The sequence below is a fragment of the Ciconia boyciana genome, chromosome 3 (genome assembly GCF_034638445.1).
Source record: "Ciconia boyciana chromosome 3, ASM3463844v1, whole genome shotgun sequence".
NCBI classification, from domain to species: Eukaryota; Metazoa; Chordata; class Aves; order Ciconiiformes; family Ciconiidae; genus Ciconia; species Ciconia boyciana.
Window position 1 is genome coordinate 91,706,469 of NC_132936.1, and position 20,610 is coordinate 91,727,078.

Genomic DNA, 20,610 nt, shown 5'->3' on the forward strand with positions numbered 1-20,610 from the left:
GATGAGATGCATCCACAGGTTCTGAGGGAACTGGCTGATGAAGTTGCTAAGCCACAATCCATCATATTTGAGAAGCTGTGGCAGTCCAGTGAAGTTCCCACTGACTGGAAAAGGGGAAACATAGCCCCCCATTCTAAAAAGGGAAAAAAGGAAGACCCAGGGAACTACAGGCCAGTCAGTCTCACCTCTGTGCCCAGCAAGATCATGGAGCAGATCCTCCTGGAAACTGCTAAGGCACATGGAAAATAAGGAGGTGATTGATGATAGCCAACATGGCTTCAGTAAGGGCAAGTCGTGCCTGACAAATTTTGTGGCCTTCTACGACAGGGTTACAGCATTGGTGGATAAGGGAAGAGCAACTGACGTCATCTACCTGGACTTGTGCAAAGCATGTGATGCTGTCCCACACAACATCCTTGTCTCTAAATTGGAGAGACAGGGATTTGACAGATGGACCGCTTGGTGGATAATGAATTGGCTGGATGGTTGCACTCAGAGTTGTGGCCGAAAGCTCAATGTCCAAATGGAGACCAGTGACGAGTGGTGTTCCTCAGGGGTCGGTATTTGGACCGGCACTTTTTAACATTTTTGTCAGTGACATGGACAGTGGGATTGAGTGCACCCTCAGCAAGTTTGCTGACAACACCAAGCTGTGTGGTGCGGTCAACATGCTGGAGGGAAGGGATGCCATCCAGAGGGACCTTCACAGGCTTGAGAGGTGGGCCTGTGTGAATGTCATGCAGTTCAACAAGGCCAAGTGCAAGGTCCTGCGCATGGGTTGGGGTAATCCCAAGCACAAATTCAGGCTGGGCGGAGAATGGATTGAGAGCAGCCCTGAGGAGAAGGACTCTGGGGTCTTGGTTGATGAGAAGCTCAACCATGACCTGGCAATGCGTGCTTGCAGCCCAGAAAGCCAACCGTATCCTGGGCTGCATCAAAAGAAGTGTGACCAGCAGGTCGAGGGAGGTGATTCTCCCCCTCTACTGTGCTCTCATGAGACCCCACCTGGAGTACTGCATTCAGCTCTGGGGTCCCAACATAAGAAGGACATGGACCTGTTGGAGCGAGTCCAGAGGAGGGCCACGAAGATGATCAGAGGGCTGGAGCACCTCTCCTATGAAGACAGGCTGAGAGAGTTGGGGTAGTTCAGCCTGGAGAAGAGAAGGCTCTGGGGAGACCTTATAGCAGCCTTCCAGTACCTGAAGGGGGCCTACAAGAAAGCTGGAGAGGGACTTTGTACAAGGGCACGCAGTGATAGGACAAAGGGTAATGGCTTTAAACTGAAAGAGGGTAGATTTACATTAGCTATAAGGAAGAAATTCTTCACTGTGAGGGTGGTGAGGCACTGGAACAGGTTGCCCAGAGAAGTTGTGGATGCCCCATTCCTGGAATGTTCAGGGCCAGGCTGGATGGGGCTTGAGCAGCCTGGTCTAGTGGAAGGTGTCCCTGCCCATGGCAGGGGGGTTGGAACTAGATGATCTTTAAGGTCCCTTCCAACCCAAACCAATCTATGATTGTAGGGGATGGTAGACTTCATATGGATGGGGACAGGTTAGCATGTCAGTCTTGCATTAGATAAACATTCAAGATTCAAAATTTAAAATGTAGGATGGTTGTTCCAGTTCCAGCAATTCTGTTGTTAGGTCCCCAGGACTCATTCCTCATTTCACTCTACTGTCAGCATACTTTTGCGTATTGATTTACCTAACACATACAGAACACCTCAGAGCATTCAAATAAGAGTAATGTTAATTTTGGTCTTTCAGCAGCACCAGTGGCTAGTTACTTTGTATATGGAGGATGAATTTGGGTAAATCCATTCATAAGCCTAATGTTCAGTTCGTGGAAGATCAGTATGAGATCAGCAGTACTTATCTTCTCACACTATACATTTCTTGTGGATGAGATCAGTGTTTGATTCTGAGCACCAACAATGTTGGTCTCTTGTATAAAAGAGCAGTTGCTTACCCAGTAGTGTCCATTCCTTTGAGATACAGTGTCTGCATAGGTTTCTCAGTCTGACATCTTTCCTGCTTTCAAGGTACTAGTCACCTAGCTTCTGTGTTAGCAAAGACATACTTGGTGTAAACTCTTACAATGCTACGGCAGACACAGCATTTTTTTAAAGTGATTGTGCATATAAGTGTATGAATTAATATGGCCAAATTAGTCTCAGTGTGGTTTTGTTTCCCCCACTGAGGTTTTATATTTGTTAGAAATGTACTTCTGATTTTATTTTGCAAGGTATTGATTCCCCACTGATGTTGTTAAATAAATATCATGGCTTTCAATAGATAGGAATGCCGTTTGGAATTGTGAGACTGTGAGCACATTACTCAAATGTGTCTAGCATAAGGATATTGAAATAATTAGCAATCCTGATGTACTGAGTTTTGAATTGCACTGTTAACCTATCAACAGGGAAGTGGCAGCTCTCAGAGGTCATTTTTCAGACTGAAAAAAAGTGGTTATGCTCAATTCCATATTTAGTTAGTTTTCAACAGAGCAAGATATACCTTGGCTGCTACAACGTTCATTATAACTGTGTTTCCATATATTAAGAGGTTTAAGTGGATTGTCGCAATGCTTGTGAAAAGCTCCAGGATTCCTGTAAAATGTAGAAAGCAATTAACTGCTAGTGTTTTGCAGAACCATGCTGTCCAGAAACTGCATATTTGTTTGGCTAGTTGCTCCTTCAGGAATATGGTAGTTGTACATTTGTAGCAATACAGTTGCAGTGATATATCAATATCAATGCTGCTAAGGGAGCAGTAAGGAATACCATATGTATAGCATTACTATCTGGTTATGCTTTTCTGATTATGAACAGTATATGAGCTGTAGTAAAACAGGCCTGCAACTTTGCAGAGAACTAAATGCAAAGGAGATGACTCAGAAAATTTCCAGAAAATAATTAGTATTGCTTTGCCATGGTGAGTTAAGATGCCATTGCATAAAATGTAATATATTGTTCCAGCTGAAATAAAAAACAGTGACGAGGCAGCAGACCAGCTATCTCACTTCAGGTAAAGGCTACTGAATCACATACGTGGTTCATAAATGTAAGCAATAGCGAAAGCATAGCCTAAGCGAATCAGTGAAAGATAATTCCCTGAAAGAAGAAATGTACTAATACTTTGTGAATAGAGTGAGATGCGCCAGAGTCAGGCTCCTTGAGTTCTACTGATAGTTCTCCAGAAATGAAAACAAATAATTGAGTGCTGTGTCTTCTACATGGCAATGTTATAGAGCAAAGGGCACAAATGCCGTTCTCCAGACAAGTACAGCAGTGCTACGAATGTGGAGAGAAGCACATGCACTCTTTGTGCCTTGGCCTGCCTAAATGATTAGAGGAACTGCTATCCATTTAATTTTTCTGCCCTTAACCAAGATATTTGGATTAGGATGATGTTCACATTAGGCATCTTTATAATTAAGTAGGAGAAAGGGACCTTCAGAAAGTGTTTTAGAGATGTAGAGTCGTTACCTAGAAGTCGCTTTCTCTTCCCCTCCATTCACAGCACAGGAAACCTGAGGCAGCTCAGTTCTTAACATAGGCACCTAACTTAGTTGTCTTATGTTAGACGGGTGGAATTCAGGCTGAAGGACAACATCACTTATAAGCCTGAAGCTTCATGTTGCAGCATGTAGCTTTCAGACTCATGGCTTCTGTAGTTGAATAAAACATGCTGTGTGAGGCACCTCGATTCCCATACACAGTGCATGGAGAAAGCTGGTGGCCTCACTCCAGGTGCAAAGCAACCAGCATCGCAAGCTGGCAGCTATTATTGCCCCTTATGTGGGAGTGGGCTTCAAAGCATTGTAAGCAGGCTGTGGGGATGCAGTTTGTGGCATAACCTTTTCTTGATGGTAAGTGCTTAAATGCTTTCAAAGTGCAGGACAGGTTTCTTTTTTCTTTGAAAACACCAAGAGGTAAAGAGAGTTCCCTCATTTTCTTAATACTGCAGTGGTTGGAGGACACTCATGCTGAACAAGGGAAACAGTTTCAGTTCCTTTCTTAACTGGAAGGAGGTCAAATCTATTCTGTAAACTGCCTGAGTTAGAGGCTGGGTGAGTCTTTTAGCCAGGGCTGTAAAGGTAATGTAATTAATTGTTTGAAAAGGAATTAAGGTTCATTTGGTGAGATACAGTCACTGGAAATATGAGTCTACACACTGGCATCTCCTTGGGTCCAGTTTTTACTTCAAAGACTGCAGATTATTTATTTATTTATTTATTAATGGGACAAAGTCATGAAGCACTTCCACCAATGTTAAGTGCTTACATGTTTTTAGGGAGTTGGGTTGGGGGATTCTGTGTTTTTTCTTTTTCTTTTTTTTTTAATCTGGCACCAAATGGTACAGACACATATCACTCAGGAAACTTAAAGGCAGACAGTTGAATCTGGACTTCCTAAATCCCAGACAAGAAGCATACTTATCCATCCTTTCAGGAATTGCACTGATGCTAATATTTAGCAGTTAAGAAACTGTCCGATCAGTATAATTTTTCAGAAAATGACAGCTGTCGTTTGTCAAAATGACCTGTGTCATTCCTACATCACAGGTTGGTTTGATTTTTTTCTAAAATGCGAAGAATGCTTGAAGTTATCTCTGATTTATATCAACTAGCATTTATTCAGACTGATTCTCAAATTGTTTGTTTATATTTTTTCCATTTTCCATGAGATGCAGGTGACATAAAGTCAAAAGAGCTTAATTAAGAATATATTTATAGCTGGTTTTCTTATTCCTAATATTTTCAATAATAACAGAAATTATTAATCTTGGGTAAATTTGTTAATCATTAGAGTCACAGTTGATTTTGCCTGTCTTCCAATTCTGTTTTTCCTAGATGAAATAATTGTGCAGAAGCCAGAGCTCACCAGTCCATCAATCTGTCATGCTCCTGGTGGGGAATACTTTGTAGAAGGAGAGACATGGAATATTGATTCTTGCACACAATGTACATGCCATAGTGGACGTGTCCTGTGTGAGACTGAAGTCTGTCCACCTCTTCTTTGTCAAAACCCCACCCGCACACAGGACTCCTGCTGTCCACAGTGCCCAGGTATATATTGACAACCAGCTTTCATCGGAGTCTTTTCTTGATCTGAGAATGTCTGATATGAATATTGAATGTTTCCGTGTGTGCACAGTTGGTTGTTGTGGTGCCTTTGTTCTTTAGCAGTTTGGAGTGAGAGCCTGCAGTCCTCAACTGCAAAACTTGACTGTGCAAGAGATATCTTATATGTAAAGGGGAGTTGCGGCCGTGGTTTGAACATCTTTGAAGGCAATCTAATAATGTAAGGGTTGCATAGAACCAGAATCCTTAGTTGGAAAGTTTATGAAATATGCCCTGGCTCATTTATGGAAACATGCAGGATCAGAGAAACTTCGAAAGTAGTCAGAGGGCTAGGCAGATACAGGCTTGTTTCTTCTTCTTTCTACATGCCTTGGTTTCTATGAACCTTTTTATTTCTATCTTGTCTATTTGGGATTTGGTCTCAAAAATACTTCTGTTTGCTTTTACCTTCACCTGGTATGATTTGAGAGTGACTTGAAGGCAACTGAGTAATATCAAAGCATTCCAGCCCAGCAGGTGTGCCAGATTCCTCCTAGGCTGCCTCACAGTGTCAAGAAGGTAACAGGATTTGTTTTCCCCTGAGGAAAGAGATGCAATTATAAATGAACGTGAATTCCTGTTTTGCATAGCAAATGGAGGAGTTCATTGCAGTGGAAATTTAGTCCACACCAGTGAATTGCATGTAAACTCACTGAGAAAATATTTGTCTTTATTAAAAACAAAATCTAAAAATTTTACTTTAGGAAAAAAAGTCAGGAGGTTTTGCAATTTCTTCTACAGGGTGTTTCTTCGGTTTTTGGGTGTTTTTTTTCTGACAAAGTATTTTCAGTAAAAAAGTTAGCCAGTTCTCCTGACTTCCATTTTTCTCATTATTAATAACAGTGAACATTTGCTTAACTTCAAAATACTGTTTGGAGGAGCTGATCTTTCCTCACGGGCTGTATAAGGAGCTTGGTCTCATAACTTACACAGTTAGATTGAGAACCTGATCTGAATGCCCTTATGAAACCTTTTTTTTTTCTTCTCCTTTTCTTATATGTTCTCTGCACATACCATCATATTTCTTGATCCATAATGTCTGTTAGGATACAGCTTCATTGCAGAAATATGTCTCTGCCATGTGTGGGCATGAGAATTAAAGCAGACCCATTGGCATCAAGCTGAAGCCCGATCAAGTGCCATTTGTTTCTCAACAGCTTATAATTAGCTCATATAAGTCCACTAGTGAAGGCGACAGCAGCATAATAGCTTTTCATTTTGCATCATTCAAGGATTTGAACTGACATGGCAGAAGCTAGGATTCAAGTTTTAGATTTAAAATTTAATCTCTCTAATTTAAGGTGAGTTCCTATATACCATTCAGTTCAGAGCATTCAGAGTGGCTTTCTGAGGAGCTGCTTCTGATGGTGATTGTTTTTCACTTTGCTGTCCTTTTTTCTCTTTTTTCATTTTTTTCTTTTTTTTTTTTTTTGACTAAACTCAATAAAGGTCTACATAAACTTTATTCTAGAGCACATCATGAGATCCTCATCAGATGTAAGGACTAAAGAGGCATAAGGCTCGGTCCTTATAGTTCTTCTGAAGTAGTGAGACATTGTGTTACAATTCCATTGTGTTCTTCAAGAGTGAACCCTCTAATGAGGAAATACGAGATAAATTAGCTACTGTAAATTAAATAACTTAATCTGCTTATATTTACAGATGAGCCTCTTCAGCCCTCTTCATCAAGCAATGAGAGCATGCCCAGTTATTGCAAAAATGATGAAGGAGATATTTTTCTGACAGCTGAGTCCTGGAAGCCCAATGTCTGCACTAGCTGCATTTGCATGGACGGTGTGATTAGATGCTACTCTGAGTCTTGCCCACCGGTATCCTGTGAGAGACCTGTTTTGAGAAAGGGACAATGCTGTCCTTACTGTATTGGTGAGCAAATAAAAATAGTTGGTAACTTGCTGTTCCCTTGGGAATAAGAAAGAAGTTTTATTTCCAAATTGAAATGTTTTCCTTGTTTTGGGGAGATGCGGTTTGTGCCTTCAGTTGAACTGGAGAGTGAAATCTGCATAGGGAGCTTTGAGGATCATGATTTGTGGTTTTGGGGTAGAAGTGCAGGAAGATATAAATGTAATTTGCCTACAAACTTGAGAGGACATCATCCTGAAAACTTGGTAATATACCTTACTAGATGAAAACATTACACAAAAATTGTTTTATTTAAAGGAAGATCTGTCATGTAACACATATGTTATGTCAAGATATGTGATAATATGAGGAAAATATTAATTATGACTGCAGAAGACAAGCTGAAGCATTATGAAATTTCACAGAATGGAGAAGTGTTAATAAGGCATCTAAATTAAAATACAGGAAAAACATTCATTAAAGTTCATTAAAGATAGTTATAGAAGAGGCAAAATAATATATTTGGGAAAAAAATAGGGAAAATATGCATTTTTAGTATTTAAAAAAAATAAAGAATGAAGGGCCATGCACCGGTTTTGAATTTGAAGTAAATGGTGGATGCTGTAGATAGTAAAAATTGCCAGGCATTTTTCAGGTTGCAGAATTTGAAATTCCTGATCACTTTTTCATTGTATTTTGAATAGGAATATTTATTTACAGATTACTTGTTTGTGAATTTGCAGTAAGTACAAAGGCTGTAGAATGGAAGCCACTGATAGAGAAGAATTGTATAATGAACTTACTGAAATTAAGTCTTTGTAGCATTGTTGGAAAGCATTCAGAGCTTACTGTAACCTTCATTTACGAAAGTAGTAGGGGGAGATACAGTAGAAAAGAATTCAGTAAAAAGGAATATAATAAAATAATCATTAATTGAATATGTGAATCAATTTGCCCATCTATAAACACTACAGTTCTTCATCAGAAAGATGTCAGAAAGATTGTGAAGTCCTTTCAGTTATGTACCATTGATACAGCTCTTGAAATCTTTAATTCGTTGCAGAAGAAATATCTTTAATAATAGGTGATACAGTTTTATAGGATGTGCAAGGAATTCCATCAAAGAAATGCCTGGAAAAGTTAGAAAGTATCAAAATTTCAGTTGCCCTTGGAACCCTACTTAGATTCCTGATGAGGACATTTTGAGGGGAAAATACTATGTTATCCTATTACTACTTTCTCATCATGGTTTGCATACAAAATGGGGAGGATTTAAAGTTTCTTTGACAACTGTCTTCTGCAGGCTTTTCTTCCAGTGATTGAGTTTGCAACTATAAAGATCATTTTAATTCAGAATACATTTTAATGTTAAAAAAATACAAAGTGTATGCAAAGTTGGGCAATCAAACCAGTAGAGTCAGGACATGAGCCTTAGTACTGTACTGGAGAATTCTTTAGGTCAAGGAAGGGATGCACCACAGGGACTAGTGGCATGAACTACAAAAATAAAACCTCTAGAACTTTGTGCCTACACCTTGCATGTCAGGTTTGCAAATATATACACACAACATGTACATATGGCTTTAATTAATTCACTTTGAATCCCATATAGTTGCACAATATTGCAAATACTTAAATGTGTGAGCTGTAAAAACCTAATGATTTTTTTAGTAGCAACTGCTCAGCAATACGAAATACAGAAGCCAGATTTTAATTAGTGCTCAGATATGAAGATTTTCAATGATGATACATTTTATTAATCTAAGCTGTACTATGTTGTCAGTGTGTTTTGTGGTCTGAGTAACTGAAATTCATGGAAACGTACTTTTTTAATGGTTTCTATGAACTATATGCTCTTGCCTGTAAGAGGAGTAAGGTCATGCATTTAATTTTTGTCTTCTTGGTTCTTACTGTTTTATTCTTCATTTCTTGAGAACTGTGAAGCACATCTTTGTACAGGTTCTTCCTTACTATTTTTGTGTAATAGTTGATAAAATGTTTAGTAGGTGAATTCTGTGGAAACAGGTCATCTTCATTTATTGGAATTTCAAAAATTATGCAGGGGTTTAGCACTGTATTTTATTCTGCTTCTTTCTGGATCCAGATCTGGTTAATGCCTAACAAGTTAGTATAGATTCAAATTCAAAATTTTACAGGCCTTGGATGCTTTGTTGTTTGTCTGAATCCTCAAATTCATCCTGTGTGTTCAACATTCTTCTTTCTCATGCAAAGAAAGATTAATTTGGAAAGATAACCTTCTACTCTAGAGTGGATAAAGGGAAATCTATTTGATTAGAGACAAGATTAGTCTTCTGTGGAAAACAGAGCAACGACTGTTTGTTTGTTTACCAGATGAGATTGATTTACTGGTGCAGCTAGAGGAAATTTGAGAGAAGACGTGTAGAGCTAGACACGGTATTCTGAACTGCATTTTTGCATGTGGGTTTCTTACTGCAAGTCTCTCTTGTTTCCACCATCCTTGAGCACTTGTTGGTGTTGTGGCCTTCATCTTCATCCTGTGCTTATACTTGCATAGAGATGGACACCAAATGGGGGAGATGCACAGGATAATACTTTCGTAGGACTTAAAAGTTTCCTCTCGAGGTTCAAAGGTGCAACACTGCTATTGTGACTTTAGCCTTGTTAATTAATCTAAAAAACATTTACTGTATTAAATTGTGATTAGTTCTTTACAAACTTGCAAAAGCCTGAGCAAGTTAAGAGGACTTTTCCAGCCAAACCAGCTGCTGAGTTGAAGAAGCTGCCCCTAGTGGGGCAACGTAGCACTTTTGGGAGCAAATCAGCCTGGAGTGCTCAGCTTTAGGTCTGCATAGGTAATGAGCAGTAGAGGACTGCACAGGCTGTGTGCCTCATCCTCTCCCCAGCCATATCTACTTTCTGACCAACACAGGGCTCCGCTGGCTCTATATGCCAACATGCAGGTCATCTATGGAAGAACCTAATGTGCTTTTTGCAGCTTGCAGACACCTTTTTCTCCCACTCTTCCTTTCCCATGTCCACCCTATATTCACTTAAAAAATCTTCTACGTCGAGAGGTTGGGACCCATACTTACAGCCATGGGATACCCTTACCAAGGCCTCTGGAACATTTATGCTTTTCAGATAATTCCATTAGTATTTTCACAATAGTACTTCTTGCTGGTCTCCTTCTGCATTTGAATTTACTCTGTCCAGATCTGTTGCGCTGGTCTGCCTGACTGCTAACCTTGTTATTCCGGATGATGTCAGTCTATTATGTTGCCACTAATTAAAAGCTGTACTCCTGGCCAAATTATTTAATAAGGCTTTTTATTTATATTTGGGAGGTAATTCTAACTGAAGTATTTACATATGTAATCCATGTGAATGTTAAACCAGTATTTCTCTGACAGCTTAAGAAGTTACTTCGCAATTTCATTCTGTTATCTCATGCATATGCTTAATCTGCAAATTCATGTCATGAGCAGGTTTCATCATAATAATTTCTGCCTCAGAGAAAAAAAGGTAGCGAGAAGCTAAGATGAAAATGAGGTGCTGCTTGGCTTTTGGAGGCTCTGCTGTGTAGTTTTATTTTGATTATCTATAAAGTGCTATAGCAGCAAAAAACATCCTAGGCTAAGCAATTCATGACTAAACAGAAGGTATGCTGCAGACCACCTAAAAGGCTTGCATAGGATGCAGCATAAAAAAAAAAGATGTAAAAAGATGTATTGAATGCTTCGGCAGAAAGTGTAATGCTTCTTTTAAGGGTTTTCTCAAGACCTACTTGCTTCATCAAGGCCAGGTTCCTGTTACGTACTGTGTCAAAATCTATCTGAAAAGTTGTTAGCTTACAGCTCTCAATCTTTGGGAAGGGTGTTCTGGAACCTCACTTTTTTCTGAGGGTTAAGATCACACCCATTTCCAATGTATATAATACTAACCATGAAAAAATGTACCGAGTTTGGTTATTGCCCTTTTCCTGGGGTTTTCCCTTCATGCAGTTACAGGCAATGATCAGATCCTCTTCGAATCTGCTTTATAATAAATAGTCTAAGCACTTCTAGTTATGTCGCCTGAGAGTTGCTTCATCCTTCTTGGCATCCAGCCTAATCTTGTCTTCAAGTATTCCAGGCTGAGTTCATCTTTCTTGAGCCTTGGTAATTAGAAATGTAGGTAGTCTGGTTTTTTTCTTAGTTAAATAGGATTTACTAGGAAACGAGGAGGAGGAGTAGTTGGCAGTCTCAAACAGTCAAACATAAAAAAATCAATTTTTCTTAATTTTCACAGTACTTTTGATATCATCATTTCATGTCCCAATCATCCGTCCTCTAGCCCCTTGCATGAGGAAAATGAGAAGCAGCCCAGGCTAATTATGTACTTCATAAAGAAGCAGAAATGACACTTTTTTTAACAAAGGTTTTCTGGAAGATGTGGAAAGGGTCTTCTGATTACAGCTGGGATTTCATTCTATTGTTTCACTTTTGTCTTTGGGGAAGAAATCAGATTTGTGTGTAATTGGCCATTACTGCGTGATCACACCACAATGTGTTCCTTCAACAGAAGATACAGTTCCAAAGAAAGTGGTCTGCCACTTCAATGGAAAAACATACGCAGATGAGGAACGCTGGGACATTGACAGCTGCACACACTGCTACTGCCTGCAGGGTCAGACTCTCTGCTCCACTGTCAGCTGCCCACCCCTCCCTTGTGCTGAACCCATCAACGTGGAGGGAAGCTGCTGTCCCATGTGTCCAGGTAATGTGATGTGATAACCCAGGTTATTGTAATGCTGGTTTTTCCAGCACTAATAATAAGGTTTTTTTAATTGGTTTTTGAACATCAGTCCATGTTTGAACAGAATCAAGAAGACAACAGACATTTAGACATCAGGAAAATGAATATTCTTGACAGATAGGTGTCTTGTGCAAATATATAGTTCAAATTTTACTTATTCTGACAACTGTGAACTCAAAAATTAGTTGCTTGTCCCTGCTCTGTCCTTTCACAAGGTTATGGAAATACATTCATGAAGCATGACAATGAATGTTCTTACACCTGTGCGGATTCTGTCAGTGATTAACATTTCTGTCTTTTCCGAGTCTCTTCATTACTTTTCAACTATTGCATTGCTTTATCATTTTAACTTGGCTTAAAAGTAATATGAAATTTTCTTAGTTATGGACACAAGGGACATAAGAATTGCAACTGGTTTTTAATACTAGTCCTGACAGACTTCTGCAGGAGTTTGCTCATCTTATTCAGTCAGCTGGTAACTACTTCTGACAGGACAACTGGGGAGATTCAGCAGTACCCCTCTTTCAGTTCTTCTGCTTTGAGGATTACAAAAAAAGGAAGGCAAAGAAACCAGCAGTGGCAGTTTACATATCCGCTGGGAAGATGTAACCTTCCCTTGGTATTTTTGTTGTTCAGTATCACAAAGGAGCAAGGCTGTAGTAAAGTGTGTATTCTGAAATGGTATTTTCAAAAGCAGATTTGTCCACACAACTATATCATCCCATTCACATTAGGATAATGATAATGGCAGCAGGCATGTATCCCATATACAGTACGAAACAGGTTTTAAAACAAAATCCCAGACTAGTAATGGTGAAAATTCTGAAACAAATGAAAGGAGTCATAGGACAAAGCACTGCAGATGGCCAAGTATATTTTCTGAATTAAGAGCAGCATTGGGAAGTTAAGCAGCCTGTAATTTGTGTAACACATTTATCTCATTTCACAGAGATGTATGTACCTGAACCTACTAACATCCCCATTGAGAAGACAAATCATCGAGGAGACATTGAACTAGAAGTACCAAACTGGCCAACACCGAGTGAAAATGACATCATACACATTCACAGAGGTAAGATCTGATATAAACTGGGCTAACTTAGGTCTGTGTTTATTGCCCATGTTTTAATGCATCTACTTGTTCTATTGAGGTAGCATCTGTGTAATGCTTTGAAAAGGTGGTTATCTGAGAATATCCTTCAGTGCAGAACTGTTACATGCATTTTGCTTTGAGTCAAGATGAGTCAGTTTATCAAATTATATTTATGCAATTTGGTCTCATGATCATTCCATCTCCAGCTTGGAAGAAACATCTGTGTTGGTATGATGGAGTTCTATAAAATTAAGAATGCGATAAGATGATGAATGAGGAGTGATTCTGCAGTGTCTTTTCTGACACAAAAAATAGAAAGCAGACTGTCGTCAGGCCACTGCAGTCAATAGACCTTAATTTGATCTATTTGACATTCTTATATTGATAAACAAAAACGGGAGAACATGTACCACAACTTAACATATATCATAGACAAATGCCAGATGACAAAAAAACACAGGTATAATGACACAGGGCTAATAAAGTTGTGTAAGGATGTAAATCCATCTTTTGTTTAAAACTGTACTGAAATCATTATTCCGGGATAGGGGAAACACTCTATGACGCAGTCTTTGTTAACCTTTTCTAATTGAAGGACTACCTAAACTTGTATATATTTTTTTTAAATACAAGGATGATCTCATAGATACTATTTTTTGGTGGCTAGGAGAAAGGATACACGAAATGTAACTGCTTTACAAAATTGTAAGCTTACACTTCTATAATTACAGCATTTTCATTTCTCACAGGTATTAGTAGCTGGCTTGCAACTATCCTGGCTGGGGAGTATAAATACACACTGCAAACTGTGTGGGAATGTTGTATATGTCATTGAAAATTACCATTCTTTGCAATTACATGCAAAACTTGCTACAGTCTAGTAGACTGCCAGCAGTCTGTTTTCACAGGCTGAGCAGTACAAGTATTGTAATATGCTCTCAACAAATAAGAGACCATACACATCAGAATTGTCTTACCAGTTTAAAAAAAAGGGGAGGGGGGGCCTTTCATCCTAAGGGCTTTCAACTTTCTAGGTTTTCCTCAGCATAGAAATGCAGGTCGATTTTTTTACAAGTGGGAATTTGGTTGTAATCAGGTAAGATGATGCGAACGCAACTGAGATAAGAGGTTATTTTCAGACTTGGTTGTTATTGTGCTTTAGATTCCATCCTATTTCCTCTCGTTTTGATGCGGTGACTATATGAGCCTCCCTTTTCCCGGCTCATATAGTCACCAAATAAGATACTACCTTTCAGTTGTTCTAATTTATATGAATAAGGTGACATTTCAGGAGAGAAAGTAAAAATTAATGTGATTGACAAGATCCACGACTGGGACTTTCATAATTACATTCTTTTTTATGGTCAAGGCCCATTTATAATTACTAACAAATGCTGACATTTGCCTTGCAGACATGAGTCATCTCCAGGGAGAGTACAGAAGTGATGGTGGACCACACCCAAGTGAAGATGCGTCGGTTAGCTCTGTTGCCTTGGTGACAATTCCAATCACGATAGCGCTGTTACTGATCATCGTCCTTCTGCTCGTCAATCAGAAAAAGCAGTGGATTCCAGTGTCCTGCTACAAAGCTCCAACAAAGGTGCCATGTTTATGTCTGTTTCCAGGCTTTCACTTTTTTGGAAAACAACATTAACTAGAATATTGTCTAGGATGCAATTGAGTTCACATCATCTGAACTCTCTTAAATTATTTTCTGTTTATGTCTTAAACCATTTTATACCAGTCAGTCTGTTGGTATTTATTTAGTCTCCTAAATTTGATTTTCACTATCAAATGGAAACATTTTCCTGCTCCATACAGTAATGAGTTGTCACCAGATAGAAATCAAGCTCAGCAAAAAAATAAAAAAAAAACCCAAAACAAACAACTCTGTATAAGTGTAGGTAAATACATGCAATTTTCTTACCTGCAGTCAAATTCATAAGGTAATATTTTTGCCTTCTTCACTTTCATCCACTTTAAAAGGATTGTCCAACATCAGGTACTGTATGTACTAGTAGTGTTTATCACATTTTCTAATAACAGCAACATGTGGTTCCAGGATTAATATTTTAAGAGAGATCTCAGGAAACATCTACCTATTAAGTATTCTGAGACTACCAAAAAGGAAAGCAGCAGGTAGCTTGGAAATGAACAGTGAAAAGAGCATTGTTTTGTTTTGAGTAATAGTTCCATCACCAGACTAAGCCCTTACACTGTATTCAAATGCCATTTATATCAGCTCCCCAATTTATCCGACTTATATTTCCTTGTTCTAATCAAACAGTCTTTGTCCATACTTGGAACACAATTTGACAGCATCTTTTCTTCAGTTCCACCTAGAAGAGTAATACAGTAACTTCAAAAATTACGTGCCCATATTCTCTCTGCCACTGCTGCAGAGGTTTTTTTTAAAAAAAAGTATTTTCCAAAAAGTTAAGAAATATAGTCAGAGCATAAAGTTGAATTTAATTGTAATAGGGAGCATGAAGAATCAGTATTATTCCACTTCCAGTCTTGCAAGACAAGTAAGCAGTACCAAATTCTGAGTTTCTTAAGGAATGCATTTAAAAATTCATTTTTAACTCTAATATATTCACTCCTGAACTCTCAGAAAGGCTGCTGTGTGCTATGTGACAAAATAGTTGAAGCTGAAGTGAAAATCACAACTTTCTAACTGTGGAACTACAATCAATAATTCTATGTACTTTTTTACTTCTGAAACATCATTTTTCTCAAACACTTCTATTGCTGAAGCATTTTTTCAGTGTCACTAAAAGGCATCATCCATATGCTAAGGAAGCTCCCTCTAAGCCACATACAGATTCAATGCAAGACCGTGGATATACTAAAACTCAGATTTCTTGTGAGGGTCTTTGTCATAAATGTAGCTTTCTTTTAAGGTTTCTTCAACTAGGTGTCACTCATTAGTTTCTCCTATTCTTTGCTGGGTGACTGATGGTTCCTAGTAATAAATTTTGGCAAGCCTGTTTTGGCTTATGTTCTTTCTGTTCAAAATAGTCCAGCTATTCAATAAAGAACAAGTCAACAACTGTGCTTAAATCATATCAATACCAGAAGAAAGATCATAGAAAAGATGTTTACAATTACAGATGGACTGCTAATGTTTAGCCCTGATTCCGTTAACATCAGTGAACCTTAGAACTTCTTTGTGAATCCAGTCCACAGACTCGAAGAGCCAAATGTAAAACATTTTACAATAATGTTGTGTATCTGGGTTAAAAAAAACTTTTTGTGATAAGGATTACTGAATGTAAATTTTTAGTAATAAAAACCCTTCAGATTTAAGTCTTGGAAAAAGAAGTTATGCCAGTGGAAACTGGAATTTTTAAGACTGTAGCACGCTTATAACATTGTCACTAACTTCATAAGTATCCATAGAGTATGCTTACTGCCTGTCCTCCTTCATGCTTAGCCCATAAACGTTTAAGGTAGTGTGAACCCAGCATTGCTTCACCTTCCTCTCAGCTGCAGAATCTTTCAGTTGAAGGATTCTCAAACAGGAATAGTAGGACTGGATATGGGAATACCAGAGCTCCATTCAGAAGATGAAAAATGGTGTTTCAGAAGAGGGTGCTGGTCTGTTATTGTGCCTGACATAAGCCTTTACCAAGTTTAGCAAAAGTCCAGACTCTTTCATTGCCGATTTGATTTTGGTTTGTGCTTATGGACTTGAACCATAAACATTTTTTTAATTATGTGTGGAATACAAACATTTTTTAACTGATTCAGTATTCCCTTTTTGTTTTAACAGCCTTCTTGCCTGAACAATCAACTGGTATATGTGGATTGCAAGAAAGGTACCATGGTCCAGGTGGACAGTTCTCAGAGGATGCTAAGAATTGCAGACCCAGATTCAAGATACAGTGGATTTTACAGCATGCAGAAACAGAACAACTTACAGGCAGATAATTTCTATCAAACAGTTTGAAGAATGCACCCTTACCAAGGATTTAAGAAAGAGAGAGAGAGAGACTAAGTCTGCTATTAAAATAAAACTAGAATTGTGCACTTGCTTAGTGGATTGTATTGGATTTGTGACTACATGTACAGCTCTAAGACCTTACTGGGATGAGCTCTGACTCCTGCAATGTGCCAGAAAAAGCATTCCCACTTTTCCTTGAGATAACTGACCAAGTGTTTTCTTAGAACCAAAGTTTTAAAACTTGTTAAGATGTATTTGCTTGTAACATAGCTATAGAGGTTTTTTGGGAGGGGGAATCAGGGGCTGGGGTAGGCAATGAGGTAAAAGGAAGCTTCAAAGAAGAAAAGCTGGTCATGTTTGGCTGGAGAAGAAAATTAATAAAGAATACTGCCGAGCAGCAGGATAATGTTTTTTCTTGTAGCTCTGAAATTGCATCTGTTGCAGCAAAGCCTAACCCCAGGTGAAAAAAAATATGAAAAGGTCTGATTTTTTTTTCTTCCAGCTGTTGCTACAGTAATATACTCCTAGAACAGAATTTGTCACATCACAGGTGTGGTGTAGCTGCAAATATTTTTCTATATGATGAGAAGCTGCAGTAGTTAATGAAATAGCAAGGAAAAGGTTATAGCAGAAAATAAAGGGTGGGTTTATTAAGGATGTATAAAATTATACCTTGTGCTGCTTTTTGTTTTTATTTTTGTTTTCTTCAAAGCTGATTGGCTAGATTAGCCAGACTTTGGCAGAGTTAGCAAATGACTGAGGCCTAAGTAATTCCTGATATGAGCACTGGATCTTTTGACAGCAGTATTGAAGGAAGGAAGGAAAAGTCAAGAACACCATGCAGTTCCAGGGGCTTTTGTTTGTTTGTTTTGTCTGTTGTGGTTTTGTTTTGTTATTTTATATCAATCTCTGGTTGTTCATACAGGAGAAGGAAAAATATTTTTGTTGGACAAAGCTCTTGCTTACAAGAGAGTAAAAAAGAGACTGTTTTAAGGTTGTTGTTTTTTTCTTGTTGATGTTCTTATTTACTGGTATGCAGATTTAGAAACTACTTCCATGCTAGGAAGCTGCTTAATTTTAATTGTATATTACTCAAGCACCTTTTTTGAAGCTCAGAAAAAAAAAAGGAGATCATGCTTCTTTAAACTTTAGCATTATAGGAATATTTATGTAAATATAATTATGCTAAAAACAACAAAAAGTATTTGTATGTTTGTGTATATATATGTATATACAAATGCATGTAGGTATACATATGTATATATACGTGCATGTGTATATACACTATACATCTATATACTGTATATATAAAATACTATGTATACAGTATATATTTTTTCTATTTTTTTTCTTGTTGAATGTATTTTTATCTGAGAGAGATTTTACCCAGAGCAGAAACAGATAAACAGGCATTCCATATCAATGCTTAATCGCTTGTGAGTTTAAGAAAGACAAGAAAAGAGCATCTCATTCTACCTACAGTTTGATTTGATTTGAAAGTGTTTGTGTGTGCGCGTGTGTGTGTGTGCACTCTTGTGTTTGCGTGTGTACAGTACGTGCACGATTATAGCAGTAAGCGTTGCTCTTGCTACTTGCTACATTTCAGGGTGTTTCTTATTTTTCTTTTCCTGCTTAGCCTTAAAAAGGCTTTTTAATGAATGCATTGGCTAGAGACACTGATGACAATATACATGCAGCACTAATCAGCTCCATAGAATAACACCATCGGCTCCTGGATTTTCTTTTTTTTTCTTTCTTTCTTTTTTTTTTTTTTTTTCAAACAATTGTTTGAAACAACTACTGGAATATTGTCCACATTAAGCTGGAAGTTTGTTGTAGCTTGCCTCATTTATAACTCTTGACTGTATAATACAATGTTAACTTTCCAAACAGGTCTTGGCACTTTTATACTAATTACCCATTTGTGCATTGCCTTTTTTCTTTTACAAATGCTTGTCATAAGAGACACAGATACCCAGTATGCTTAATGTGAAAAGAAAATGTATTTTTTGTAAAGGAACTCTCAAGTATTGTTGTAAATACTTGGTCAGAGGTTGCTGAACTTTAAAACTGAAAAAAAAAAACCCTAATTTATTATTATAATGACCTAATTTATTAATCTGAAGATTAACAATTTTTTTGTTTTAGAATATCAAAAAGGTGTTCTAGCTGTTTGCATCAAAGAAAAAAATAGGTGTATCATTAAGGGTCAACATTTTTTCTGCTTATATAGCTTCCGTTTCCAACCACCAATAAGAAAAAATGTAGTCTCCCCAGTGTTTTGTACTCGATCTGATATTGAAACAGAGATGTTTCTGTCCAGTTACTACAAAGATTTTGTCAAGACAAAACATCCATTCCTTGCATAAGAGTAAGCAGTCTTTATCCAGAAATTGTAAATGCTTGCTTTTGTTTTACAATCAAGGCCATATTCTGAAAATATTAGCAGGATATAGGACATGGTGTAAAATGTTTTTTATTATTATTATTTTATTATTATTATTTTAAAGATATGATTTATCCTATGTGCTGTATCCATTACACTCTTTTACTTTGGTTCCTGTTGTGCTCTTGTAAGAGAAATGCAGATATAATTTTCTGAAAAATAGATGCATATGTGGCACTTGGAGTGCACTGCGGTTCAGCAGATTGCTTGTTTACTTTTTTAACTGTAAGGCGGTTTCTTGTAATTTGGCTCTTGGCAGCACAATAAAAAAATTTTAAACCTATTGATGCATATTTTCTTAAATTTTCATATTTATTACTTCCATACACTGGTCCTTGAGACATTAGTTTGTATCTTGATATTATGGTGAGGTTTTTTTCCCCTGGGAGTAGGAATTCATATTGTCCTGCTGACCTTAGATCAGAACAGTTCAGAAAATACTGTGGGTAAAGAACAGTTTGCAGTTACAGAAAGTTCTGGGTTTTACAGTAAAGAATTTTCACATTAGAGGGATTTGTGAAATTCCAAATAGTTTCAGCATCCAGTAAAGAGCAATCTCTCAAACATAAAGTTAGGCCTTTGCCCTGCCATTACAGTCCCATCTGTTGTATCTATCGAAGAGCCATAATCGATCATATGAGGCTGGGAGATGCCGCCCTATGGAACTCCTGAGGTCATATAGGACTTCCTGAGCCACAGATCATTCATTTACCTAATAGCCTAAAATATTGTTTTCTTCTATTAATTTGTAAATTAATGGACTTGATGCAGAGTTCTGGTATGTAACTTCCCAAGGCAAGGAGTTTTTCAGCTTAACTACTTGCTGTGTGAAAAACTGCCTCCTTTTCTTTCTTTGAACCTACCCCTTGATGGTTTCATTTGGTATCCCTTACTTTCTGCATTCAAAGCAGCAGTGGATCAGTATCTATATGCCACCCATTAATTTAGAGACCTGTATCTTCTCTCCATTTTTTTTCTGTGCTGAAAAGCCCAGGATGATTCTCTGGGAGCTGTTCCATACCTTCTGGCCAACCTTGCTGTTCTTTTTATATCCTATTCTATTACATCCTTTTGAGATCAAGGGCAAAGGGACCGAAAATGTCCATGTTGTTCAAACATGGTACACCCTGGAACTGGCATCATATTTACTGTTTAGATTGCTACTGACCACTGAGTCAATGCTCTTGCAGAGCTGCTGTCCCACAAGCTTTGTGGAGGTACCACCAAGCACCCATCTCTGCGCAGACATGAAATAAAATACCTCTGCCCTGTGTGTATATTGGCATCTCGCACACCGGGTAAACAACCTCACACTTGTGGGATAACAGAGATAGCTGCAATAACCCAAAATGCTCAAGTACTAAT

The 20,610-nt window shown here is 38.0% G+C and overlaps 1 protein-coding gene across 2 annotated transcripts in view; it reads left to right on the forward strand.

Annotated features, from left to right (window-relative positions):
- CRIM1 (cysteine rich transmembrane BMP regulator 1) overlaps positions 1-19,522 on the forward strand; it is a 202,886-nt gene extending 183,364 nt beyond the window's left edge. For both annotated transcript variants that reach the window (XM_072856562.1, XM_072856563.1), the window contains 6 exons: positions 4,855-5,070; positions 6,787-7,008; positions 11,527-11,721; positions 12,710-12,832; positions 14,266-14,453; positions 16,629-19,522. In XM_072856562.1, the coding sequence (XP_072712663.1) occupies positions 4,855-5,070; positions 6,787-7,008; positions 11,527-11,721; positions 12,710-12,832; positions 14,266-14,453; positions 16,629-16,805 (1,121 nt within the window). In that variant the 3' untranslated portion in view covers positions 16,806-19,522. The remainder of the gene's footprint in view (positions 1-4,854; positions 5,071-6,786; positions 7,009-11,526; positions 11,722-12,709; positions 12,833-14,265; positions 14,454-16,628) is intronic.
- Positions 19,523-20,610: the final 1,088 nt, after the last annotated feature.